The sequence below is a fragment of the Nymphaea colorata genome, chromosome 4 (genome assembly GCF_008831285.2).
Source record: "Nymphaea colorata isolate Beijing-Zhang1983 chromosome 4, ASM883128v2, whole genome shotgun sequence".
In the NCBI taxonomy this organism is placed as follows: Eukaryota; Viridiplantae; Streptophyta; class Magnoliopsida; order Nymphaeales; family Nymphaeaceae; genus Nymphaea; species Nymphaea colorata.
In genome coordinates, this window is record NC_045141.1 from 24,891,276 (window position 1) to 24,917,424 (window position 26,149).

At 37.9% G+C, this 26,149-nt stretch overlaps 2 protein-coding genes across 2 annotated transcripts; both read left to right on the top strand.

Annotated features, from left to right (window-relative positions):
• Nucleotides 1-947: 947 nt before the first annotated feature.
• On the top strand, nt 948-10,541 carry LOC116252512 (protein PAM71-homolog, chloroplastic). The gene is made up of 10 exons (XM_031626825.2): nt 948-1,412; nt 2,545-2,707; nt 4,238-4,418; nt 7,262-7,309; nt 8,066-8,162; nt 8,366-8,529; nt 9,622-9,687; nt 9,800-9,850; nt 9,924-10,028; nt 10,148-10,541. The coding sequence occupies exons 1-10, from the start codon at nt 1,268-1,270 to the stop codon at nt 10,211-10,213; spliced, it is 1,086 nt and encodes a 361-aa protein (XP_031482685.1). The 5' UTR covers nt 948-1,267; the 3' UTR covers nt 10,214-10,541.
• A 1,301-nt stretch (nt 10,542-11,842) lies between these two features.
• LOC116252529 (nuclear transcription factor Y subunit C-9-like) lies at nt 11,843-18,244 on the top strand. Its single transcript, XM_031626847.2, has 2 exons — nt 11,843-12,239; nt 17,232-18,244. The coding sequence occupies exon 2, from the start codon at nt 17,249-17,251 to the stop codon at nt 18,047-18,049; it is 801 nt and encodes a 266-aa protein (XP_031482707.1). The 5' UTR covers nt 11,843-12,239; nt 17,232-17,248; the 3' UTR covers nt 18,050-18,244.
• Nucleotides 18,245-26,149: the final 7,905 nt, after the last annotated feature.

Genomic DNA, 26,149 nt, shown 5'->3' on the forward strand with positions numbered 1-26,149 from the left:
CTCTGCTGAATTTCATTTTCTTCTCCTGTGGTTTCCATATCTTTCTCTCTCTCTCTCTCTCTCTCTCGATAAATGAAAGACTATATAAGGAGGTCATTCTCTTCCGAATCAACCCACTTTTGAAGTTTTTGTTCGCATTGAAACAAGGAATATCGTGTTCTAATGATTCTCTAATGATAGCATGTCCGGTTCTAATTGTTCTTCCTTTTTGGCGAACCAATGTGTTGGTGTGGATGTACACACAAGGCATATACCTTCTCCCCTTTCTTTAGATTCCAAGCTTAGAGAGAGAGAGAGAGAGAGAGGTCATGACAGCAAGGTTTGTGTGGAGTTCGTATGGATTCACTGGGTTCCTGATATAAAATTTTTGGGGATCCAAACAGATCCAAAAGACAATATATTAAAATATACTCATCTAACCACAAAACAAATAAGATAGTATCTAGATCTCATCTTATTTCTCATTCCCATTGTTCTGCAATATTTAACAAGTGATATAGCTTCTTTTTGAATTATGAAATCTTTCTGTTCGTCTGCCGTATCATACATACACAACTGAAACCGACAGAATACCGAGGACCACAAGCAAGCAAGTAGACGGAATGTGTACTGCAGACCGCACCTTGTTACTTCGACGTCCGGAGACGATGGCTCTTGCTAAAAGACAAAATGGGAATTCAACTTCCAATTCCAAATAGTAAGTTGCTATTTTTAAGCAAAATATATTTTAATCAGCGCTAATTTCATTAATTTTTCTAAGACCGGAGTTGCTAATTTTTTTCGTTAAAATAAAAACGCATTAAAATGACTAATTTATTTTAAGATGCTTTTGCTATCAAATCATAATTAAGATAACGATACTGCATAAAAATATATCAATAATTTATTTTAAAGAGACCGGTTTTCTCTCTCTTTTCTGCAGAAGGATCCGCTAAGGTAACAGCAGCCCACCTTCCCACAGAGAGTGAGGGATAAAAAGACAGTACACGTGTCCTTGGGTAATGCCATTTCTTGCCTCTGATAGAGTTTCAGTTTTCCCTCCTTCTCTCTCTCCCGTTCCCTCCACACTCTCCTCCCCTTGCTTCATCACCATCATCCTCCTCGCCTTCTACTTCTTCTTCCCTCTCTCTTTTAAGAGTGTGTGTGTGTGTGTGTGTGAGAGGGAGAGAGGTGTGTGAGTGTGCTTCGAAGCGCTTGGGGATAGTTCGTACTCCGCACCCGTCGACGTCGTCATGGTGCATAATTGTTGAAAGATTCTGCGACGAAGATGCAAGGTTGCACGTGGCATTTGTCCGTCTCCGCTCCTTCTTCCACCTCTTACATAGGGAGCCACTGCCCGCTGCTCTGCTCCCCTCGATCCTCTCCCGCCAAGATCCCTTCGATTCGGCCGTCGCTGCCGGGCGTCCGATTCCGTGAGTCTTTTCCCGCCCCTGGCCTCAACGGTTTCGTTTCCTGTGCTTTCTTCGCGTGTCTTTTGGTTTCCATTGTGGGAATTCAATGTCCGGATGAGAGTTCCCTACTCAATTGCTTATCCGAGGTCCGAGAGGTGGGTAGGCGGGTACATTTGGATTAGCGATCTAGGCGATTGATATAGCAGCTGCTGAGTCGAGGCATAATAGGATAGACTGCGGTGTCTCCGTGTCGCGTGGATTGCGTCTACGCATCAAGCCTCGTTGATGGCTTTGGATCCTTTTGTAGTCTCGCATGCACTTTGGGTGCACTATCTCTGGAATTTCTGGTCTTAAATTGCAATGCGTAGGCATCTGGTTTTCCTTCTTTCCTTGTTCCAGTTTTAAGCGGCGGGACAGCAATACGATTTTGTTTGAAGAATAGAAGAACAGCGAGATTTTCCATCTTTTCCCGCTTCTCAAATTTAATGGGTCTCATTAGCGCACGTGCATGCAGTTACGTTTGATATTTTCTTCGTTTGCTTACTGTTGAGAAATTGAGAGGAGGTGCGCGGTAGATTTATGTGCTTATTGTCGTATCTTTGGCTTGTTCTGATCTGTTTATTAGGCATTATAGAATAACGCTAAATGTGCACTTGATTTTATAACGTTCAGAACATTTTGCGACAAATGGCTCCCTACTTGCCAAACGATCATAATGTACTCTTTTAGGAAGCATAACAACAACTGGACACTCTTCGCATCTCTCTCTCTCTCTCATTGTTTAAAATTGAAATGTAAAGATATCAAAAACACTACTGTTATCCCATAATTATAGGTAAGTTGCTTCTTAACATTTTGTCTCTTAAAAAGTTAAGGTATCTTAAGAATTACATAAGATTGTCCTTGTCAGTGCCTTCATTCTCACGGGAAAGATGAACCAAAGTGGTTTGAGTGTCTGCCACCTTTCATAATGTTGACAAAGTTATGACTTTCATTTTAAGGGGATTTGCTTTTCCAGAATACGAAGCATTTATTTCATGTAATATGTGATTATGAGCTGATAGTTCTATTGTTCCACGAGGTTTATTTGCATAGCCTGATTCGATTTACCTTACCATTTTTTTTTTTGGGTTTTGTTTGTTTTGTTTCTTAGTTCTAGGGAGAGCTAGGAATACATTGAGGTCAGATTTGGTTCGGAAAAGATTGAGAATTCAAGGATACAATGCCAACGTTGGAGTTGGTAGTTTTGGTGCAGATGACAAACAAGACGACCAGGAAATCTCTGGAAGACCAGTCTCAGATGATTTAGCAAAAGAGTAAGCATTGATCTCATCTAATTCCACATGGAACACCTTGGACATTTGGAGCTAACGGAAGTTGATTGATACTTAGGTGGTTAACTGATTCCCGTTTGCATTTTTCTGTTGTCAACAAGGTCACCGTTCTCCTTGGGTAGATTCATCTTGTTAAGTGTTAAGTGTTAGGAACAAAGCAATTAAATTTGTTATATTAACACATTTTTTTTGTTTCCAATGTCTTTTCTCTCCCCAAAGATGAGTAATTAACTGAAAAACTAGGCTGCAAGTATCATCCATTAAGGGAAGCTGCAGAAGGTTTCTAAATCGAAATATTTACTGTATTTGCTGGTTGGGGCATTGAAGGCTAGTGCCAAGTGTTTCATGGTGCAAAAACAGATCATGGCATGCCAGAGACGTGCAGGCATGTTCTCCTGGTACATTGCCAAGTTCAGAACCTGATGACTAACTTTGTTCTTCAAGTTCAAACACTGAAACTTTCTCGTTTTGATGGGAAAATCATTTGTTTCTTGCAGAAACTGAAGGGTTTCTCCACTTTATTTGATTGAACAGACTTGCTAATAATACCATCCAATTTCTTCTTGAAGATCAATATCGAGTTAGACTAAATAACAACTGCCAATTCTTGAAGTAACCATAATATTTTAAGGCCTTTAGCCTTTCTTTTTTGTGCTGCCTGTAGTAAGACTGTTGTATGACTTCACAAAATCTATTTATCTCTGCTTACAGGCTTCTGGTCTGTGTTCAGAGGCCCCAGACATTCCTCAAGGCACTGATCTTACCTCCACATGCATATGTACATTGGAAAGACGATTCAACAGTTTATACCAATGGCAAGATAAATCCATTGATCTACCATGTTTAGCTTTTAACTGTAGGTCATTCAAATTTTAATTGCTTTCCGATTAGGAGGTAACCACATAGGCATCTCTATCTAGTAGCATAGGAAAAACTCCTCAAGTCTCTTCATCTGTGTCATCCTCTCTATAGAAGCACCAAAACCCAAGAAGCAGTGCATTCTATTGCGATATAGGTTAGCCGCAAAATTTCTTTTTTATAGGCAGTTTTATTTTTGGGTCATCAACCAGTTTATGTCTAAATTTTTTGTACATTGAACAATCCATGAGTGCATTGAGTTGCAAAAACAGGCTCACGCTTCATATTATGAAACCTTTATTTGCAACTAATGGTGTGAAAGGCAAAAATGTTCTTGAATGTGCATAATGCAAATGTACATGAGATATGCCTATAACCTGAATAGTTTTTTGTGGTTCCTGTATCTGTTGTACACCACTGTTGCTACATTATTTTCTTCATCCAAATCATGAAACAGAGAACGGTTTATCCGCATGAGGAATTATCTTTGAAGCAAGGGCTTATCTTCTGATATATGGGTCACTATCACCATAAATTTACACAGCTTTTTTGCGTCTCATGGAAGGCTGAAGTTGTACATGTAGTTGTTCTTTGTTCATGGTAACTAGCTTTAGCTAACTGCTAAGCTGGAAATTAACTGCTCTTTTTCTTCAGTGGAAAATCTAATAGATCACCCATCCCCTTATATCTGGCTGGCTTGCTGGTGGGAGCCTCTCTGATTGGCTCAGCTGCAGCGTTTATGAAAGCTGGCCCTTCTGCATTGATGTCTGCAGTAGCAAAGTCAGGATTTACTGCAGCATTCACATTGATATTTGTTTCAGAGATTGGTGATAAAGTGAGTTGTCTTGTACATGTTGTTCAATGTTGTTCTTGTTTAGTGCTTTTCTTCTACAGTAGGCTTTGTCCTCAATACATTTCATAGTCTTTAATCTGTTTGTTCATTCTTTTGTAAATTGTATTTCAGTTTCTCTGAGTTTGTGTACATGATGGATCCAGAATAATTTTGTCATTTGCTTAGTTGATGGTTTCATTGTTTACCTTCCTTTCAACTCCTCACATTGTTGTGTCAAATTCTGTAGAAGAATATGTTGACAGTGATAGGTGTATTGACGTGGCGATTAGAGTCCCTTGCTCTAATTCCCATGGAAGATCAAAGAATACTAAAAAGCAAAGTGACTGAAGAAAAGAAGGAAAGGAATGTAAAGCAGCAAAGTAATTATGTCTAAACTTTCGTTAAAGTTTCAACGAATGTAAACAAAAAAAAGAAAAAACATGCCCTTTAAATAGGGCTCTATGCAGATTGGATCCATGGATCCAAGAAATAAAATAAATGGATAAGTGAGGATCCAAACTTAATAATTTAATGAAACAAATAAAAGTGGGTCCCTTCTAAGATCCAGACTAAATAGATTAGGCCTACATCACGCATTAAGTTTCTGAAGTTTACTGCCCTGGCCAGAAGCTCATATATTGTGTCGAATACTAGATGACATGCATTTACTTGCTCCTCCATAGAGTTGACACCAACCTGTTTAACTTTTCTATGTAGCTATAGCTAGAGCCTAGATATAGTTAAATTTTTATAAATAATCTATTATTGCAAAATTCCAAGTTAAACATGAAATGTACATTTAACAGCTAATGATGAAGAATGAACTGTTGCTTCTATAGGTTCATATGATTGTAATATTGGGCCTTCTTTATCAGATTTTGTTCCTTTTTACCAAGAACATTACCATCATGCTGGTAGTTGCAGTTGAAAACATTGGTTTGATGTTTTAGATTTGTATTTTTTTTATGGAAATTGAATCTAATACTTACAATTAAGCAGTAATTTTATTAATTTTTCCTGAAACTGTAATCAAATTAAGAAAGCGAAGTGTAGGAAACCCCTAAGAAGCCCACAGCTACAAGTTAGGAGCATAGGATGAGGATGCGCCCAAATGCATAGTTACGGCAAGATTAATTGATTTGTAGGATGATTCTTTTGAATCCTTGACTAATTTTTTATTGAAGACATAATGTATCCAAGTTTAGACATTACAAACATGATGTACTATTTGATTTATGTAAACGCTCCTACTACGTTGATGCAATCTCAGTTCTTTCATGTGTGAGATGTTTTTTCTTTTTCATCACCATTTCCATATTTTGCTTGCCAGAAGGAGCAGATTGCAGCTTAGGCATCATGTGTTTCCTTTTGTATTTGATGGGTCTGAAGTGATGGTCTAATCCCTTTTTTGATTTTGGGGGGCCATACATGACTGATCATCTGTAGCAGGCCTGAATCCTTATTGCTTGCTTTCATGACCTGTTGTCTATAAGCTCTTCAGTACATGGAGGACCAAAAATGACCTTAACAGCTAATACTTCACGACGCTACTAACAATCATCGTACTTTTTTTGGGGGTACTTTCTCTCTGAACATCATTGTAGGCATGAAAAAAGTGAGAGAAATGACTGGGAAAGCAATTTTACTATACCATTGCAGACATGGCATGGTACTATTGTTATGAATTGTTCTCTCAGCATGGATGTTGGACTGGGTAATATTTCAGCAGTACCATAATGTAGCTATGTCCTGAACAATTAAGAACATGATCAGAGACTTCATGCATGGCTATTATTAACAACTTTCAATTGTTATGTTCCATAAAAGAACCACCATATGGAATGGCACCAGGAATGCAAATTGGGCTTTATTAGTTCTATGATCAACAACAGGCATTACTACATGCACCTTGGTCTATGTCATTAAAAGCGTTAGGTGCACATTTCCTGAGTGGAGCCTAGAGCTTCTTCATAAATCCAACAATTACATGCTGGACATAATCACAGCATGCATAGTGTTCTTGGACACGTGTTCGAGGAATAATATGCATTCAAGAATTCAGTGTTCTTCTTATCAAACACCATGTAAATGTTATTATAATAAACACACACACACACACACACACACACACACATGCATGCATATATTCACATACATGAACACATATACTGTTGCATACAGTTACATAAAGAGGTTTAAAATAGAATATAATTTAATTAAATACAAGGGGATGTAAATCCTCAGTATAATTATAGTTCATATTAACAATGCTTGTTAAAAATTATATTTTATTATATTTCAAATAAACAAAAAAAAGTATTAAGAAGATAATGCATATACATGAAAGTTGAAAACTTAAAATGACATAATATATTCAATGCATTATAGTATATGAATTATATAGGTACCCATGTGCATACGCACATATACTTTTAAATATTTAATACAAAATTACATGCAATAACAAACAAGTGAAAGCTGCACAAAAACAGAAGAGAAAAGAATCAAATCTGCCTCAAAAGAAGAGGAAACAAAGAATTAGAAAAAAGCTTGAAGCTTGCAACAAGAGAAGGCAAGGCTATTGAGTGCTTAGGCGAACCTAGGCATTTTCAAGTGGTGGGTTGGTTTAGGTGAGCAGGCAGTAGGCATAAGCCCATGTAGGCAAGCTTTTTACAACGTAGACCTTGGTTACTGCAGGCAGCAAATAAATAATGTTTTCTGCATAAAGCATCATTTGGTAGTTGGCTGAAGGGGCCTAGTTATATTTGCCTTTTACTCGGTAGTGAACTCTGCAATTAAAGTGTAGAGCTTATGGCATAGGTAACTTTTTCTTTTTGTTTTTGCAGACATTTTTCATTGCAGCTCTTCTGGCGATGCAATACAGGAAAGGGCTGGTGTGTGGCTTCTCTTCTTTGAGCCTTTCAATATCTTCTTACTACAAATTAGCCTTTTTTTCCTGTCCTTGTCAAGTTCCTTCTTTGGCTATCATTTCAAACCTTGAAGTTTCATTGTCTTCCATTGGTGAAGCATGCGTTACATTTGGCAATTGCTTGACTACAAAATTTAATTTCACTTCTTTTCCTTCTTCTTGGGAAAAAAGGATTCCATTTTACTGTGCTTTAAGGCTAAGAACAAAGGTCATTTTGAGGTTGTTCTGAATCATCCCTAAAATTTTGCTTCTCCAAGTACCCTTTGGGTCCATGATTTCTGACCTTCTGAAGTTTCCTTGTGATAGTGCTAGAGAAAAGTGCCCTCCTTGCTGTAAACCTGTTGCTATGATCTTTTACCTCATAGAGACTGAAAAAATTATGCTGCTTGTTATTTCACAGGTCAGTTTATTCAGTTTGGGATATGATACAATAAATTATATAGAAGAACACGTCTAAATTACATTTTGGTTTTTCTTTAATGATTATCATGACATAAACTTGATATGGTTAGTGGAAGTTCATGGTACCAAAAGCTGAAACATGTTTTTTGTGAGACAATCTACTGATCTAGCAAATTAATGCTTTTGGGCCTTCAGTTAACTATGGAAAAGTGCAAACCTAAAATCAAATGGATTTGTTATATTCAGTGTTGAAACATGATTGATGACATGGGGCTATCATTCTTATTCTTTTTTAGTGCATCTTTGCTTCAATGTGCAGGTCCTATTAGGATCAATGCTTGCACTCTCACTTATGACAGTACTTTCTGTGGTGATTGGTCTAATTTTTCATTCAGTACCAGCCCAGTTTCAGACAAGTAAGCTCTACTAGTACTGGTACTATATGATTTCATTTTGTTCTATTTATAAATGGTCATGGCCTTTCACTCATGCAAGTACTTTTGAGAATCTGAGATCCTCATTAAGTTTGAATTATAAGTGACTTTTTGTCTAAAAGTGCATATGTTGCATAATGCGGCTGAGAAATATTAGTAGTGATTCTCCTTTCTGTTTCTTACAGCTCTGCCAATAGGTGAATTTGCTGCAATAGCTCTTCTGTTGTTTTTTGGTGTCACATCCATTAAAAATGCGTGGGAGCTTCCATCTGATGTTGTAAAGAGGACGGGCAATGATTCCCCTGAACTGGGAGAGTTTGTTGAAGCAGAGGAGCTAGTGAAAGAAAAGGTTAGCCTTTTGATATGTATCCATTTCCCTGTGTATTCATGAATTCATAGATTTGAAAATGAATATGTTTATATATTTATTTATTTAAAGTTTTTATGACTTTGTACTTTTTCATATGAAGTTTCTGCTGATTTGAAATCCTTTAGCTCAAGGTTGCGTTCTTGTCTTTCAAGGCCTTAATGCACATCATGTGGATCTCAATTAACCTTGCACGCCACTTTATAGTTTATACTGAACTACTTCAACCTGGACCTTGCTCTTCCTCTACATGGGCAAGATGATGATCCTGAGGACTGTCGTCTGCAAAATAGTGATAGCAGGTTTAGTTGCCTGCTGAAGTCAGAGTATATAAGTATGAAAGATTTCTGGGCATGCTAATAACATTGTAAGTACGAGTATGGCATTTCTTAGAGTTGGCAGCATTGAATATTTATCAGTCAGTAGAATACCTTTTCCTTCCTTGCCACACCAAGGTCCAGCAAGCAACTCATTCTTTACCCTTACAATCTTCTGGAGAAAATTGGCCTTTTTATCAGTTTAACCTAATGTCATGAAATGATTCAATACATACTTCATATCTATGCAGTTTGTTTTCTTTCTTTCCTCCCTCTCTCATGCGTGAGAGAAACAAGGTCAAACACAAAATTTGTGCAGTTATTTATCTTTTTTCCTATTAGGTACATTCAATCATCTTTATTTTTGCCTGGAAATTTATTTCTCAACTATTTGTCCTTGGGTCCCACATCAGACCCTTATGGCTGTAATGGAACCAGGTATATGGTATAGAAAAGCTAGAAGATCTGATTTTTCTGCATCTATCTTAAATGCTTTCTTTATGCTCAATCTTCTCCATGTATCTCTTTTACCTGCTCTTCACCATCAACAGCATACCTTTTATTTGTTTACCTATTTATTTCATTTTCTGGCCTTGTCTGTCAGAAATCCTTTATTAGTTGAAGAGGGTAATTGATTAAGGTGTTACCTTGCATTCACTTACTAGAGACTTAACGCTCTTTGTGCTTCCTGTTTTGGGAAACCAGGTATCAGCTAATTACTTCCTCGTGGAAGGCTTACTAGTTTTTGATTTTTCAGGTGGCAAAGAGGTTGACAAATCCATTTGAGATTGTGTGGAAGTCCTTCAGCCTCGTTTTTTTTGCGGTAAGTGCTCACCTTGACAAAATTGAGCTCAAATAACAGGTTTCATTTGAGCATATTGCTTTGACCGGATTTGATCCTTCAAAATCTAACGTGGTGCAAAAACACTGAACAGGAGTGGGGTGACAGGTCAATGCTGGCCACCATAGCACTGGGTGCAGCACAGGTTTGCTTTCTTGATCATTTTATTTGGCCTTGCACCTGGAAGCATGTTCTCACTATAGCCTGTAACTATGCAGTCCCCCTGGGGTGTGGCTAGTGGAGCCATTGCTGGACATCTAGTTGCAACATCACTGGCAGTTGTTGGAGGAGCATTTCTTGCCAATTATATTTCAGAGAAGCTGGTAAGGAAAACAATTTCTATGTTTTTATCTCATTGTCCTGTCTATTTTAAAGAAATTTCTTGAAGACAGTTGCAATTATGTGACATTAATGTTCTTTTCCTCTATAACTTGGTGATCAGGTTGGCTATTTGGGCGGAGGATTGTTCCTCGGTTTTGCTGTAGCAACACTCATGGGAGTCTTCTGAGTTTATTGGATCAATTCCAGTCATCGAGGTTTTGGAGATTTAACTTTCCTTAGTAGAGCGCACAATGATGTCCACTGGTAGATGTGCATCAGAATGTCCATCCAGTGCAAAATGTTGTTCACTACTTGTAGCTCACACATCAACTAGGTTTTCGAGAGCATGATTCAAAGATCTCAATTCCCAGTTTCTGATTTTTAAAGGCAGCAGTTTTGGCTCTTCTTTTCCGTATAAAATGTAATCTGTATATTCACGAGAACAATTGCTGCTCTGTTAAGTAGAAATTTGCTTGTTTAATATTCAGGCATGTAGTGATGTAGGTGCTATGTTATCCGAATGCTGATGAATTGTGGTCGAGAGTGTGACCCTTCTCCGTCTCTACCTCGCTCTTTCCGTTGAGTTCCCTCTTCTCTTAAAGCCAAAAGATTAGATTGCTCGCGTGGAGTTGTTTCAATTTGTGATATTAAGGCGGAAGTTTAAGTTTTAGTCCTAAATCTGATTTTCCAAAGTGCCCATAAATGAAACCATGACTACACCTGAACTTTTGACGTCAACAACAGTGGAATCATGACTACACTTGATCTTTCGATGGCTATATTCCTCCCTCCCTTGTCCTTTTTGGCCGGAGCGTACCGATATAGTACTGGGTTTCACGGTTCTCTCCCCACTTTACAGCACCCGAGATCATATCGGTCGGTTCTTGGCACCCTTACCACCATGTCTTAGCTGTGTTAAGTAGAGTGCAGCATTTTTTTTTCATTTACTCGCCTCTGGTATCTAATATGCAGCTGGTTTGCGATTCTCCATTGCAGGTTTCAAATATTTGATATTGTGAGACAAATTGACCAGTTGGCAGCTTTTTCGCTCTCCTATTCTGATCTCAAACGTCATGAAATTTGTGGTCCGCTTAAGTTTATACTTTTTAAGTCCAATTCGCAAAGAGGGAGGTGAAGAAACATTTCGTGGATATTCTTTTCAAACAAAGCAAATTTGTTTTCATTCTTGCAATTTTCTAAAATTAAGTTGCGCTTGATTTAGTATAACTATTCATAAGCTAAAACACTCTCTCTCTGCGAACACGATAGGGACCTTCCTGTGCAATGGTAACCTCCTCTATTTTCACCACAGTCAAACCATTTTTATTATCACCCACATACTTTTTCCCTATTCTTCCTCACTGTACACATGAATATTTTTTTTAGGAGACTGAAGTGAGATCTGATGCTTTACAAAGATGATATCATGAGAAAACGAGAAACCATGCTTGGTTGAACGGATAAGCAACTGTGGTTTCAACTTTCTTGGTTTAGCTTGCTCACTTTCTTCTTTTCCCGTGAACGACGTAAGAAAAAGTAAACGTAAGATAATGCTGTCTTTGGATTAATTATAACTCAGTGATGTATTTTCGTTCGTATTTTGCGCATGCACTTGCTTTTACACTTTTTCGTGCGAAATACACTTTAACGCGAACCTTTCTTTATCCCAAATTGTAGCGCAGAAACTAAACAAAAGTAAAAAGAGGTGTCATTTTCAAGAACTAAACAGGGAGTGGTGGGTGAATAAAGAGGTAATTCAATGCTCGTTAGGTTGAATTTCAAATTTCAAGTGAGTTTTAAGGCAGTGACCTTGAATTTGGTTTAGATATCGCCTGCGTTGCCCTTACTCTTTTTTCGTGCTTTCCTTTTTGTCCCTTTTCCCGGTTGAATCGAGCAACATCGAGGAGGTGGTTGGATGGTGACGGTGGCGCCTCCTGGCCAAAGACCTCATGGCTGTTCCATTTGTTCGCTGATTCTTCACTGAGTTGGGACCACTCTCTCTCTCCCTCTGTCTGTGTGTGTGTGTGTGTGTGTGTGTGTCTGCAGATACAAACAACAGGAGTTCGTCTACCAAGATCGTTGGCTTCACGCGTCGAAACCTCAGCCGCTGCCCCTCCTCTCCAACATTATCCATCCATCCAATTGGAAGATTTTCGCTTGTCACTGATTCCCCTCCCGCTCTACATATACTCATCCATTCCCTCCCCTTGAAGGTGGGCATATTCTCCCTCCCTCCCCCCCTCTGTCTCTATTTCTGTGTCTATACCCAAGTACTAAAACGTTGGTTTGGTCCTCGTTTGTTACTTGGGTCCTTTGGACTTTTACTGATCTAGGGTTGCTGTTTCTCTGGTTACGTTAAGGATCATGATTCTTAGAATGATATGCGTGAGAATGGTTTAGGCTTTGTGAAGAGTAGTTCCATGGTTCATATTTTCGTCCGTCTTCAGATTGGTGCTGGCTGCTTTGACTTATATTAATCTGGCGTTACTTTTTTTGTTTGTGGTGGATTTTCCTTTTATCCCCGTTGCCCTGTGGGGCCTTATACAGAGACTGAACTGGGTTTGGTCTTTCTAGGGTTTGTGTGTTGTTTATACGGAGATTTTTGATTTGCAGAGTTTTTATCATCTTATTTTTATTCTTCTTCGAGGAGTTCCCCCGGCAAATTCACATGCCATCTCCTTGTCAGCGTTTCTTGGTGGGTTTCTACAAATTTTGGAGTTGTGATTCGTTCCTTTGTGTCGGGGAGACGATACATTTGGTAAACCTTATGGCGGTAGGCATTATGCATCATCTGGCTGGATGTTGGAAATCTGATAATGGTGTTGGTTACTTGTGGATCTTCCTGCTTGGAACAATTTGAATCGGGAAGCTCATTTGGAGGGCCTTTGTGGTTTGAGTTGTATATCATTATAAGAATTTAGGGGAGACATCTCACAGTGGTAGTAGAACGCATAAAAATATTTTTCCCCTTGTAAGTTGGGCACGGTTCATGCATTTGTCCGTCTTGAGTTTTCCTCGATATTTTTGATGAACTTTCTGTTTCTATAGAAGCGGTCAGTTACATGTCAACTTTGCATGGGAGCAGTATTTGTGTTGTTGTAAAAAATATAGGTGATCCTCAGTATCTCGTGGTGTATCACAGTCCACGAGTAGGAACAGGTTTGCGTAGTTTGAGGCCAAGGTGAGAAGAATCATCTTACTTGTAGATGGTTGGAGAAAGATGGGCTTGACCTCTGGCTAGTGAAATGAACTGGTATATGGTATCACTGATGTACATGGAGAGGTGATACTAAGTAGTCTAAGTCGTGGAAACCTATTTCTATAGTTGGAAGTCCTTGTTTTGCTGTATTTGTTCTCAGAGCATTGAAGGAACTGGAGGACAAAGCTGTTCTTCCCCTTGTTAAATCAACTGATCACAATGTATATTGATAAGTGATCACGTTGTGTATAAGGGCAAAAGGAGTGTTGAAGGAGCTGGGTGAAGAAGCTCTTCTTCCTCTTGTTGAATCAACTCTTTGGGTTATATATTGCTAATTGTTCACACGAAAATGTTGTAGGAAGAATGTTGAAGAATCTGGGGGAAGAAACACTTCTTCCCCTTGTTGTATCAACTCTTCACAATGCATAATTGCTAAGTGATCACTTGAATAAATTATATATAAGGGCGTGGGGGATGGAGGTCATATCATTTATAGCAGCTGCAGGTTGTCCAGTTTCAGACAGGTTTTTGCCGGAACAGAAAAATGATCTAAAATGGAAAAATAAGAGCATATCCCCCCTTAAAATCATTGATATCATTGATATATTTTTGTAGTAGTAATCAAAATGGTTTTACATATCTTTTCTTTCAAACAATTTAGGTAAAACCTTTATTTTTTTATTTGCCAAAAATGACCTAGATTTTGATTATTTCGATTGTCAGAAAAAAAATACATTTCTGATATTATTCCTAGACTTTGTAAAACATCATATGGTGCGACACTAGATACCTTGACAAGATATTGTGGCTGATATTGGTGACCCTGGTAGTTGGTTCTTGGTACTAATCAAGCACTGTTTTGGATTACTATCATATGTGTCAATACTATAATTGAAATTTGAAACTAATGCATGCTATAAGACTATTATACACCATAGTCATAAAAAAACCTGTGTTTTTCGAAAAAGGCCTGATAAAAATGTTAAAAACAATGAAAATGAAAAAAAAAACCCATCTTTTCTCCTTTTTTTAAACTCTAAAATGTATGTTTTCTTGTTTTTACCAATTTTTTAGTTTTTTTCATTAATTTTTACTTTAAACTTTAAAATTTAGAACTTAAGTAAGTTAAATTATTTATTTTCATTTCCATCATTACTAAAACACCATTTTATCAAGTTATTTTCTATGTTTCTTGTAAGCTTTTCATTTGTATTACTTTTTCATAATTTTTAGAATTTTTTCCTTTTCTTAAAAAAATACCAAATTTTTTCCGAGAACTTCCCAAGTTTTTCAGCTTTGCCAAAAATTAACCGAGAAAAACCTTGCTGTTGAAAGTATATGAACGAATTTGTGACAATGTTACAGTTATACACTAAGTTATTCTACTTTTTATTTTTTGGCGGAACACTAGTATAATTTCTGACAATATAGTGCATAGTAGTACAAGAAGGAGGTCACATTAGTTTCACAAAATCATATTCTATAAAATTTTGAATGTTGTATCTAAATTGTATATATTAAAGGCCTTTCCAATTGCATGTGTGTATTATGATAAGAAAAATACTGAACTTATAAGTTCCTATTATGTCTTTCTTTACTTTTTCAGAAAATCAAAAAAATTTTAGTGTTTCCTAGAATGGAACAAACACTTTCCAGGGAACTCTCAAGAAAAATCATAGCCTTAAATTGTCAACAATGATACTAGTGCTAATGAAAGCAATCTGTTGCATGGACTACTCAAACCATGAAAGAGGAAAAGGAATGAATTTTAAAGATCTTGGGCTAACTCTATGGAGCATAGGCAATATGTTCACCAAATGATCTTTGTAGTTCTAAATACATTCGACTCAAGATATGGGCGAATAGGCACACCAGTAAACATAATTTCTATACTGGTGAGTGGTGACACTTTTGTTACTTCCAAACGCCAAAGTAATAAAAAAATTTATTTGGCAACTGCATGTGGACTGCTGAATGATCTTTTCTGTTTAGTGTTCTTGTAAGTTCCAACTAGAATTTCAAGCTAGGACTTTGATATGGGGAAATAACCCCATAGATTTGCTTTCGAAACTGTTTTTACCTTCTTGCTGACTGATGAAAGTTCAATAGCCTGTTACATACTACCTTTGCGTTTTTACCACTTCTGTTATTTTAAAAAGAATGTTGCACTAATTTTGTTGACGAAAAACATATTGATTACAGCCCATTCTTGAATAATAAATAAGCCATTGTTTGTTAGCATGGCTCATTCAACTCATGGAGAAAGTGAAAGAGCTTTTAAATTCCTTGAAACCTTTAAAGCTGTTCACTTTATCCAATCATTCTGCATGTAACTTATTGATGGGATTTACAACTATCTTCTTGCTACTTGAGGATGTGAGACCAAAAGATTAAAAATCCAAGGATGTTGATGGCCCTTCCCTGCTGGCATGTGGGGACACCATTCCGGGTTCATATTCTATTAAACAACTGTGATTATGAATAAATAACACTGTTATTTTTTCATGATTGTTTGAAATATAAAAGTGTAGAAATATATAAATCAATGGGGTTTGCCAGTGTTCTAGGTAGGATGTATCTTTTGTGATTAATAGAACAATAAGAAACTCAAATAGAAAAAAGAAAAATGGCCTGCAAGAAGTAGTAGATGCCAAAAATGAGGCAAATATTTGGACCTTTTCTTTGAGTGGGAAAGAATGGTTTTGATGGCAGAATAAAGTACATTATTCTTATTTCACATAATGTGATATGCTGTCAGCTCTAAGTAGTAACGATCTTAAAATGGATGATCCAACTGATTGCATTTGAGGCATGACCAATTTTGCTTGCATTCGTTATCAGTTTCTGTTTAAAATATGCTGCGTATTCTTCACAAAAAGCACCATAGTTTGTTTTTCCTTTTTCTCCTTTTTACAGGACAAGTAAAGTATTTCAATGATGATATGGCCTTCACATTCTCATGTACTGCTAGGGAGGCATGTATAAGAAGTTATGTACATCAAGATTTAGTAGAAGTCACGAGTTGTCTTTTGAGCTCCAAGCTTGTGGTCGTATGAAGGCTTGCGCCTCATTCTGCTATTGCAATTCCAGATAGCAAAATGCATGTCTTTTGTAACACATACGGCATCATACTTGTCACTGGTGTGGGCACACAATTGTATCTAAAGTGATCTGGAGATAGATGCTACATCATCACGATGTACTACAAAAAAAGCGTCTTGCTTTCTATATGTTAATACTTGTCTTTTGATTACTGATTTTGGAGTTTGACATCCGTGTTTACTTTTAGTCAACTATTAAGCTATTACTACATGTTAGTGTTCTGGAAAAAGCGCCCATTTATGCGAGAAATCATCGGTTTGAAGTTCATTGAAACAATTAACAAAGAAAATGAGAATGGAGATGAAGATGATGATGAAATCATTGTACTGGCAACATTGATCAAGGGATGTTGGTCCTGAATTTTGATTTTTCAGCTTAGTGATTGCATATTTGTTTAAGCTGGTATCTACATTTTCAATTGAATGACAGTGTCATAGTGGATGTGTTGGCACCTGCCAACCTTTTCTACCTTGATGTGTGGCCAGGAAGGAAACAAAGTGCATTGGCAGTTATGTTGTGCAGCACTTTCTGATAAATTAGTTGATTTGCTTAGACCATCAATATGTAGTCTTCAGCCCTAGCTATGTGGTTTTTAACTTCTAGATAATTACCTCTAGGTTGTAGCTTTTTTTTTTCCTGCTGGAGTTTCTCTAATCTCTTAAATGTATGGCTGATGGTTCATCATCTTGCTGATATAATTTTTTTGTCATTTTCCATAAGTCATGTATAGTGAGATCTAGTTTCAAGCTTTTGTGATTTTTTTACTGCAATGAATTTGGTCTCAATCAATGGATAATACGTTTTTAGCTTTCCTGGAACCAACCCGTTCCATGTCAGCTTTACTTCATGCGTCCATATTGTATCTTCCGAGTTTTTTTGGCTTATTAGCGTAACTTGACGACAGGTGATACTTTTGCTCTAATGGAGAAGCAAGGACAAGGACAACCACCAGTAATGGGTGGAGGTACACCATTGCCTTATGGTACCCAACCATATCAAGCTTCTCAGATGGTAGTTCCTGGTACTGCTGGACCTGCCGTGGGCAATGTTCAATCTGCAGGTCAGCCGGTTCCATTTGCTGCTCCTCCAGCTCAAGTTGCTGCCCAGAACCAACTCATTTATCAGCACCTGCATCAACAACAGCAAGCTCATCAACTTCAACAGCTCCAGCTTTTCTGGGCTAACCAGCTTCAAGAAATTGAACAGACGTCAGATTTCAAGAATCACAGTCTACCCTTGGCAAGAATCAAAAAGATTATGAAGGCTGATGAGGATGTGAGGATGATATCGGCTGAGGCTCCAATCGTATTTGCAAAAGCATGTGAGATGTTCATTCTTGAGCTCACATTGAGGTCATGGATACACACAGAGGAGAACAAGAGGAGGACATTGCAGAAGAACGACATAGCTGCTGCCATCACTAGGAATGACATTTTCGACTTTCTGGTTGACATAGTACCAAGGGATGAGTTGAAGGATGAGGTAGTTACAGGAATCCCAAGAGCTGGTTCACTGCCTGTTGGAGGGCCACCCGAAATGCTTCCTTACTATTATGTTCCTACACAACCTGTTACTCCCGTTGGAGCTCAAGGAATGATGATGGGTAAGCCTCTTATGGATCCTGCCATGTTTGGACAACAGCCTCATCCATATGCTCCACAGCAAATGTGGCAGCCTCCGGCTTCTAGCCAAGAGGAGCAACAGCCAACGACACAGCAATAGCTGCATTAACAGCCTTAGAGAAAGGTAAGGAATACTGATTTTTTTTTTTTTTCACGTGTGTAACCTTCAAACTGAGGTAAACAATCGATACAATGAACCCAGATTATGTCTGTAAATGCTATGCTCATGACAGAACGATGCATTGAAGCCTCCCTCTTTCTCTCATGTTCTTTGTTGAGAAACAAATCTTCCATATGACTTGTTCTGTATCCTGCAGCAATAACTAACATGCTTTACCTATATGTTTACCTCCTATGTAACTTACTATTGGGGCTTGTTTGCCAAAATGAGTCCGAAAGCAATGCTGGTTCATGACCATAACACTTTTCCTCAGCATATTCTTTGGAATTTATGCGGGCATGCATGGTTGAATGATGGCTGAATGGCTGATAAGCATCTGTTTGGTTTGTATCTCTATCTCTCTATGGAAAAGTAAATGCTCAAGAGTCACCTCTGTCATCATTTCTCCTTCACATGAGAAAGCAGAGCAAGTGTGCTTTCCATGGTGGAGAATCCACGTTGCAGTGTCATAATACTTGTTTATTTATTTGTTGGGAGATAGTTGCTGATGGATGGATTTTTTGACGTGATTTCCTTGTTCTATTCCTGATATGGTAATATTCATACAGCTTATTTACTGGTCATTTGAACTCTGTTTTTAGTGTATGATCTGCAGAGGAGGAGGATGAGCAAATGTTTGTCTGCATGTGTGCGTGTGACCGTTATGTGTGGGCTCCCTTCGATTTTAATTTTTACGGTTGTAGATTTCAAAAGTGTTGTTTCCATAGTACTTGCATCTTGAGACCAACCTCTGATGATGTTGAACTTAGCTGGAATTTCTGCTCAGGATTTCGTTTATTGAGGCTCCCTGTCCAAAACAAAATCTTCTACAAATTTCCTGTTACCATTTGATTTACACCTGCTTTCTGAGGATATATGCAGGGGTTCTCTGCTCGAAAGGTAATAATATTATCTTTTTTGTGTGCAACCCTTGGCTTCGCAGATCGCACTTGAACTATGCCAAGAGCTGCAACTTGGGATGTCGAATATAATTTGTTGTTCGTCTCTGCTTTTGAAATGGTGTACTTTAGCTCTCAACTCATCGAGAAAGATATTTTATAAGATGAGGCATTACTGTATCCATGACAAGTTAGAGACAAAACCAGACATTTTGAATACATGAATTCACATTCTCTTGTGTAATCTAACCTTGTGTAAACGGTGTTCAGACTAATCTTGTATGAAATTATGTACTAAGTTCTTTCCGTCTCTGACATTGAAAAGCCAACTGCTCATATAACAGAAAACTTGATGGTAATTAAAAAGTAAAATTTTGTGTAAAACTGACTCCCAATGCATAATCCAACGGAAGGAACTGATAGGTTCTGAATCTGCTGGTCCAGTACCTGCGCTTCTTTTTAGAAGGGTCCGACCCCACGTCCACAAGCATCAAAACTGAATCACTTCCCATAGTGGCACAGACAATCAGTTTAGAAAAACAGCATCAAAGTAGGGAGGCAGAAGATATCTACATTTTTTTATCAAAGAAAAGAAGTATATATATATATATATATTCTGAAAAATGAGGGGCGAAAATTGGCCTGAAAATCTCTTTTCTTATTTTGGTGATTCGAAGAACAAGCACAAAATCCGTTTTGATTAAGATTCAAAAAGTCTTGGTAAATTTCACTGCGTAGGGGACTCGGTAGATCTGGCTCTTCTCAAGATTTTGGAATTCTTCTTTTGACTCGAACCATAGGAAAGAAATGCTTCGGTTGCAGAAGGAATCATGAAACTCAGATGTATAAATTAGAGGTTGTCTAAAATCAACACCTTCGGCTTTGCCAGCTTATATTACATTAACGTCAAGACTGCATGTTTTTTTTTTTTTTAAATTGGTACGTTCTTAGATACCTCACATCAATCTGTAGAATTATCTTTTTTTTCCCCCTAAAAGAACACAAAAAACATAAACCTAACATTAAATCCTAATAACCTTAACTAATATCTTTATCGCTTTCCACTGTCACAATAAACCATCGCTACATCATAAATATTGCTAATGGCTCTACGACATGGTTGAGCGACAGCTTTTAAATATTTAGTCATCCAACAAAATTTATCAGTCGGCGGATCTCTCTCTTTCTTTTTCTCTCTCTCTCTCTCTCTCTCTCTCTATATATATATATATATATATATATAGTTGGTAAAAGCCAGATCCTTTGATTTTTTGTTCATAATTTATTTTAAATGCAATACAAACATCTTAATATATTTATAAAAACTATTTTGATATGAAACATGGTTTTTTATTCAAGTTGTTCTACTGAAAAATGTTGATTTCTTTATTGTCACCATGGGGGCCTGTTCACTTTTTCTTATTATAAAAACACCATTAAAGTCTAAAAAATAATCAACTTAGTATATGTTTTGCATCAACCCATTCTTAAGATCAAATCAACAAGGTTAGATTGCAAAAAAAAAAAACACTTTAAAAATCAAAATGAAAGGGTCTGGTTTTTACCAACTTCTCTCTCTCTGATATATATATATATATATATATATATATATATATATATATATATATATATATATATATAAAAGAAGTGAGATGGGCCGACAGCTTTAAACACTTTAAAAGTCAAAATCGAAAGGTCTTTTTTTATCTCTGAGTTAAGTGTCTGGTTTTTACCAACTTATATATATATATATAAGAATTGAGATGGGCTGACTGCTGGATATCCCTAGATGATTTCAATCCCTTGTTTAAACCATCATAAACTGTTACTATGAACACTGCAAAGTATATTGTCACTAATGCTCATATAGTTAAAGTTTTTTAGTGACAGTCATAAATTTTATAGCTATCTGACAACATCTGGATATATGTATATATATTACATTGAAACAGTGTCAACTAAAATAATAACCACCATTGATTTACCTCTTTTGGAAAGTTGTGGGTGCAACTTGCTTTTTACCCAAAAGATAAAGTAAATAGTGAGCGTGGTACGTTTTCTACTTTCAATAATCTGAAGAGAGTGGCATCTGTCTATGCGACATCCATCTGCATTTCTGAAAGCATTTTATGCGGTCACTGCAAAACTGGTTCAGTTTCCTTTTTATTAGATCATTTTTCTGAATATTGGAAACGAAAATTGTCGATTTAGAAAGCTAACCTCAACTGCATAAACAAGTCGAGCATAACCAAGAAGAGAAGATGAGCAAGGACGGATCGAGTTCATACGCACATTCTATTGTAACCGGGTTCTTGATAAGAAAGAACACAAACGATTGGAATGTTTGACCGGAAAATGATATAAAATGTAACCCCACGGTGAAAAAACAAAAAAAAAGGAAGCATCGAAGGCAACAAGAGTAAAGGGCTATTGACTGCTGACAGGAATGCGGTCAAAAAGGAGGAGAGCACGTGAGGGTCAGACTTTTGAGTCAAAGACAGCGAGAGAGAGAGAGAGAGAGAGGACTGTTTGGATTGAAGAGCTCTCTCCCCTGAGCTTGAGAATCGCGCTGCAGAGATTCAAAGAAAGGGTGGAGGTCGAGAAGGAGGCAGCTGAGTGCGCATCAACATCAATCAAAAGTTGATCGAGGTTGCTGTGCGCATTGGAAATTGAAGACAAACATAATAATGTGGTATCACCTGATCCTTCACATTCCATTGGTTTCTACACGCAGGCAGAGCATCTTCCCTCCTCTCATGAACAGCCTATAAATCAATCTCTCTGGATATAAACCAATCTTCCTTGGATATTCACTTAATGGTATACGATAATTATATAAAGTAATCTTGCTTGACTGTGTATATATATATACAGAGAGAGAGAGAGAGAGAGAGAGAGAGATTGAATCTCTAAGAAAGTTGGTGCAGTGGGTTAAGCTTTGGTTGTCATGAAAGAAGTCAGAAATGATCAAATACTAGCATTACTCTTGCTTAATGCTGGACAATGTTTAATCAGTGAATTAGGCCGCAGCTTAGTTATCTGCAGAGAATAATAATGGGATTGAGTCTGTAAGACAGGAACTGCGTTCATTTCTTCCTGATCGATGAACAGCAGATTGTAGTATTAAACCACAAAGTTTCGAGAGCGAAAGTTCTCATACAGGTTAATTACTACTTGTTTCTCTCCCTGTACTGTCGCTTTACTATCAACGGTGTTCAACATGAAAAAGAAAAAAAGAAAGGATGCTGATAAACAGTGCTACACCACCATTTTAAATGTTATTTGTCAATTATTTTTCTTGCACAATCAATACATGAACTAGTGAATATACTGCAACAAAGATAACGGAAATATGAACTTTTACAAATATAACTCATTAAACGTCGATGCTTCTCAAGTCGGTAAGATCACCTGTGTGTGTGAATGAAATCGCCTGAGGATAAATAATTAACTGAAATATGCGATCCAGTTCACTGTTTGCCCAATTGACTGACGCTCTACCCTTGGAGGCAAGGACAGCTGGAAAGTGGGAACTGAACTTTTCAGCTGCATCACCTGCTGCTACCAACTTCCATACTGCAGGGATAAGGTTTTGATATTTCAATTATCTATTCTCACGTAGATGTTGAGGCGTCAATGGCAGAACTAGCGGATATCCCTAGTTCATCGGCCAAATCCTGCATGAGTCGATGAAAGATCTCATGCTTAAACTGCATCACAAGCACACCTCATGTTGTCGGGGTATACTTGCCCGTGTCGTGTGACGCCGGCGAAACCCGGCGGGATGTCGCCGGATGTGAAACCGCATGTTTCATTATGGCAAAAAATTCAAGGGGAGAAAGTTGAGGATTCCGGCTCCCCCAGCAAATGACAGGATGATTGGCTTGCTAATTTTGTACCCATTAACATTATGATTACCATTATGGTCGTCATCAATGTATATCCTTCTTCATGTTGCAGTGTGCCCATCAGGCTTGGGCATTATATGATCCAACCTTTCTTATGAACATCCCATATGCTAAACATTATGGACATCTTGCAGCTGGCAACGGGTCCACGACATTGACTGCAGGTCCATGGGATGATCATATTCATCCATGGATGATCGCTTTCATGGGGGTAATGTTGGTGCCAGCCATATGCACTCATGCACTGTGCTTTAAGGCTGTTCTAGAAGAAAGATATTACTGGTAAGAATGTCCCCAAGTTGTGAGAAATAAACAAGATAGGAGTCCTCATGAAGAAAGATATTACTGATAAGCCTGTCCCCAAGTTGTGAGAAATAAACAAGATAGGAGTCCTCATGCACATATTTGCAATTTGCGAAGTGGGCCTATAAGGGCAAAGCCATTCATGTGTTTTAGACGGTGATATATATATATATATATATCACCGTCTAAAACACATGAATGGCTTTGCCCTTATAGGCCCACTTCGCAAATTGCAAATATGTGCATGAGGTATATATATATATATATATATATATATATATAGAATTAGATAATCGCAAGGTCAATCATACATTCTCTTCATTTTACAGCCACATAAAAGATCGGTGAGAATTAGATATTAGAGAATCTTTTGCTGCTAAGTAGATAAAAGGAAAAAGATATGAAAGTTGTTCGAGTGACCCCATCAAATGAGTCACTGCAGACTCCGGGCTTCACGTCTTAAAAGTCCTTGAAAAGAAGGAATAAGCGAGATTGCTATAAAGGGAAAAATAGTGCATGAAAAGAATAACTTTTGCGGCAACTCTTTTAATATTTTAATAAGAACATTTATATGTGTAGGTGGATTAAATAAATGTAACTATATAAACTGATTTTGTATTACTGCACCAATTCAATTGAAGGTTCACTAAAGTACACATCATTTCAAGATCAGTTGTTAATCGAGCCAAAATCATGTTTAAAATTTGTATGCTACCATATGTCTGTGTTTGTGAAGATATGGAGTTTCAGAAGAGACATGTATATACTTAATTTGCATGAGGACGTGTAATGTTTGTCTCAGGTTAAGAGGTGCAAAGAAGGGCAGACCGCTGATTGGCCTGTCGTTGTTTGATGGTGGGACCCATGAGGACTGCAGCAGAGCAGCAGGCCACATGCAAATGGTGCATGATCAGAAAATGCCCTATCATTTCGCGTGTGGGCCCTTGCCCCTCCTTCCTCTTGTGGCCTTAATCTCACCAAAGCCAGCCAGCCATGTACCCTGCTTATCTAAATAGTCACCGATCACAATAGAAGTTTATCATTTACCTCATCTCCTTTCCTTCTCCTTGCCTTCAGGGTTCAGGGTTATATGGGCTTTAACCGAGTAACAGACATCATTTCTTTTCTCTTTAGAGCATAGCATTTGGAGGAATCCAATTGGTGATGGGACTCTCCCCCTCTTTCAGTCCGACCAGTTGTGCTATGTTCCTTGAGGCTGCCCATCTATTAATTTGACTTGATACTCTCCCCATTACAAATCACCCCCTTATTTTCAGAAGTGTTGATCATCAAAATCCTTTTAGCCTTTTAGAAATACAAAATTACAAACTCTAATTTTCTAGCAAAAAGCTTTTGAACAATGCTTAAAAGATAAAAAATTTCCTGTCTCATGAAAATATCATGTAATTGTGTTCAACGTTTGGTTAAACATCTATAATTGCATCATGTTTGTTGGTCCGGCATAAGAACATAGGTGCATTTTAAAAGAAGAATACAATGTTCTTGGTACCATACATCGGCCTACTATTTTTATGGGTAGATTGTTATTTTTTATTTTGTGTTGTTAAAAGTCGACGTAAAAAGATGCATCATGTTGCAAAAAAACCGTAACCGACGCAAATGTACCTTTTTTGATGGTTTTTAGCGACAGAAAAAGACAACGATCCGGCAATAAAGATAGCGTGATTGATTTCAATTCCTCCATATATAGTTTTCTTATACCATTTACATTTTTATTTGAAAATTCTGATAAATAGTCCACTCAAACAAAACGCGGGCCCAGCTTGGGGATGCCATGAGGTTCAGAAGACAGAGAGCGGGGGTGGTGGCTCCCACCATTGTGGTGCACATTCAAAGCTGTGGGAGAAGAGTTGGAGGCTGGTGGCTGAGAATGGTCCTGACAGAAAGAGATTATATTCATGCCTCCAGAGGTAGACGTTGTGTGCTCCTCATTAATCTGCTTACCAATATCACTGTTTTTATTTCATTTCGTTTTATTTTTCACCTCCCCCTTCGATTTTGCAATAAATAACTACGCTTCATGCACATGCAGTGCTCATAGCAGTAGGATCTAAGTAGTCCCCTCCCTTTCTCTCTTTATAGCAAGCGTTACGTTAAAAGCGAAAAACCAAAGAAGAAGAGGAATTTGCGGGACAATGAAAACACACCGTCGGCAAAGAAGAGAAGGAAAGGGGAATGACAGTGGATAGCGCGGACCATGATGGGATGCGCAGCGGGGATTCCTCCCAACACTTGTAAACAGATTGCAACTCCTGCCACTTTTACTGTTGGCCTGTCACATTTCATCACCTTCAGCAGTGTATAATTTGTTTTATTTTGTGACGGTTAGTTGCTTTACTATCATTTTTAACCATAACATGTACATTTTATGACTGTTTTAACAGTACAAAGTAATTATATATATATATATATATATATATATATATATAAATAAGATAACCTACACACAGATGTGCGTGCGCCAACACACACACACACACACAAATTGTTGCGGTGGTGACAGCTTTGGATGCCCAAGAGGAAGGAAACTGTGGCTTGTGGAACAATGACGGCGATTGTTGCGGCAAGAGCAACCGTAAAATGGTAGTTTCTTTCGATTGTTAGGAGAAAAATTTTGAGGGTGGGAAGAATTAAATATGGTGTGGGGGGAAGAAGTGGTCTTTATTTGGGCCATCACGTAACGCGAATGCATGAGACGCTGATTGATTCGGGGGCCACCACGTGTCCCCACGCAAATCAAATGCGACGAGATGCCTCACCCGTGTGGGGCCCACGGCCCCGGAGGGGGAGAACGGGGCCCACCATCCGCACTTCTTCTCAGCCTTGAAATGTCCGAGCAGGGCCCACCGGGGGAGGGGGGGGGCTCCTGTCTTCTTCCCGCCTGGATCGAGCTCCCCGATTTTTATCTG

Excerpts from the sequence above, each read along its gene's own strand:
- LOC116252512 (XM_031626825.2), top strand. The coding sequence starts at position 1,268 with ATGCAAGGTTGCACGTGGCATTTGTCCGTCTCCGCTCCTTCTTCCACC. Across the intron at positions 2,708-4,237 it reads TCAGATGATTTAGCAAAAGA|TGGAAAATCTAATAGATCAC; the intron begins GTAAGCATTGAT and ends CTTTTTCTTCAG. Across the intron at positions 8,163-8,365 it reads ACCAGCCCAGTTTCAGACAA|CTCTGCCAATAGGTGAATTT; the intron begins GTAAGCTCTACT and ends TGTTTCTTACAG.
- LOC116252529 (XM_031626847.2), top strand. The coding sequence starts at position 17,249 with ATGGAGAAGCAAGGACAAGGACAACCACCAGTAATGGGTGGAGGTACA.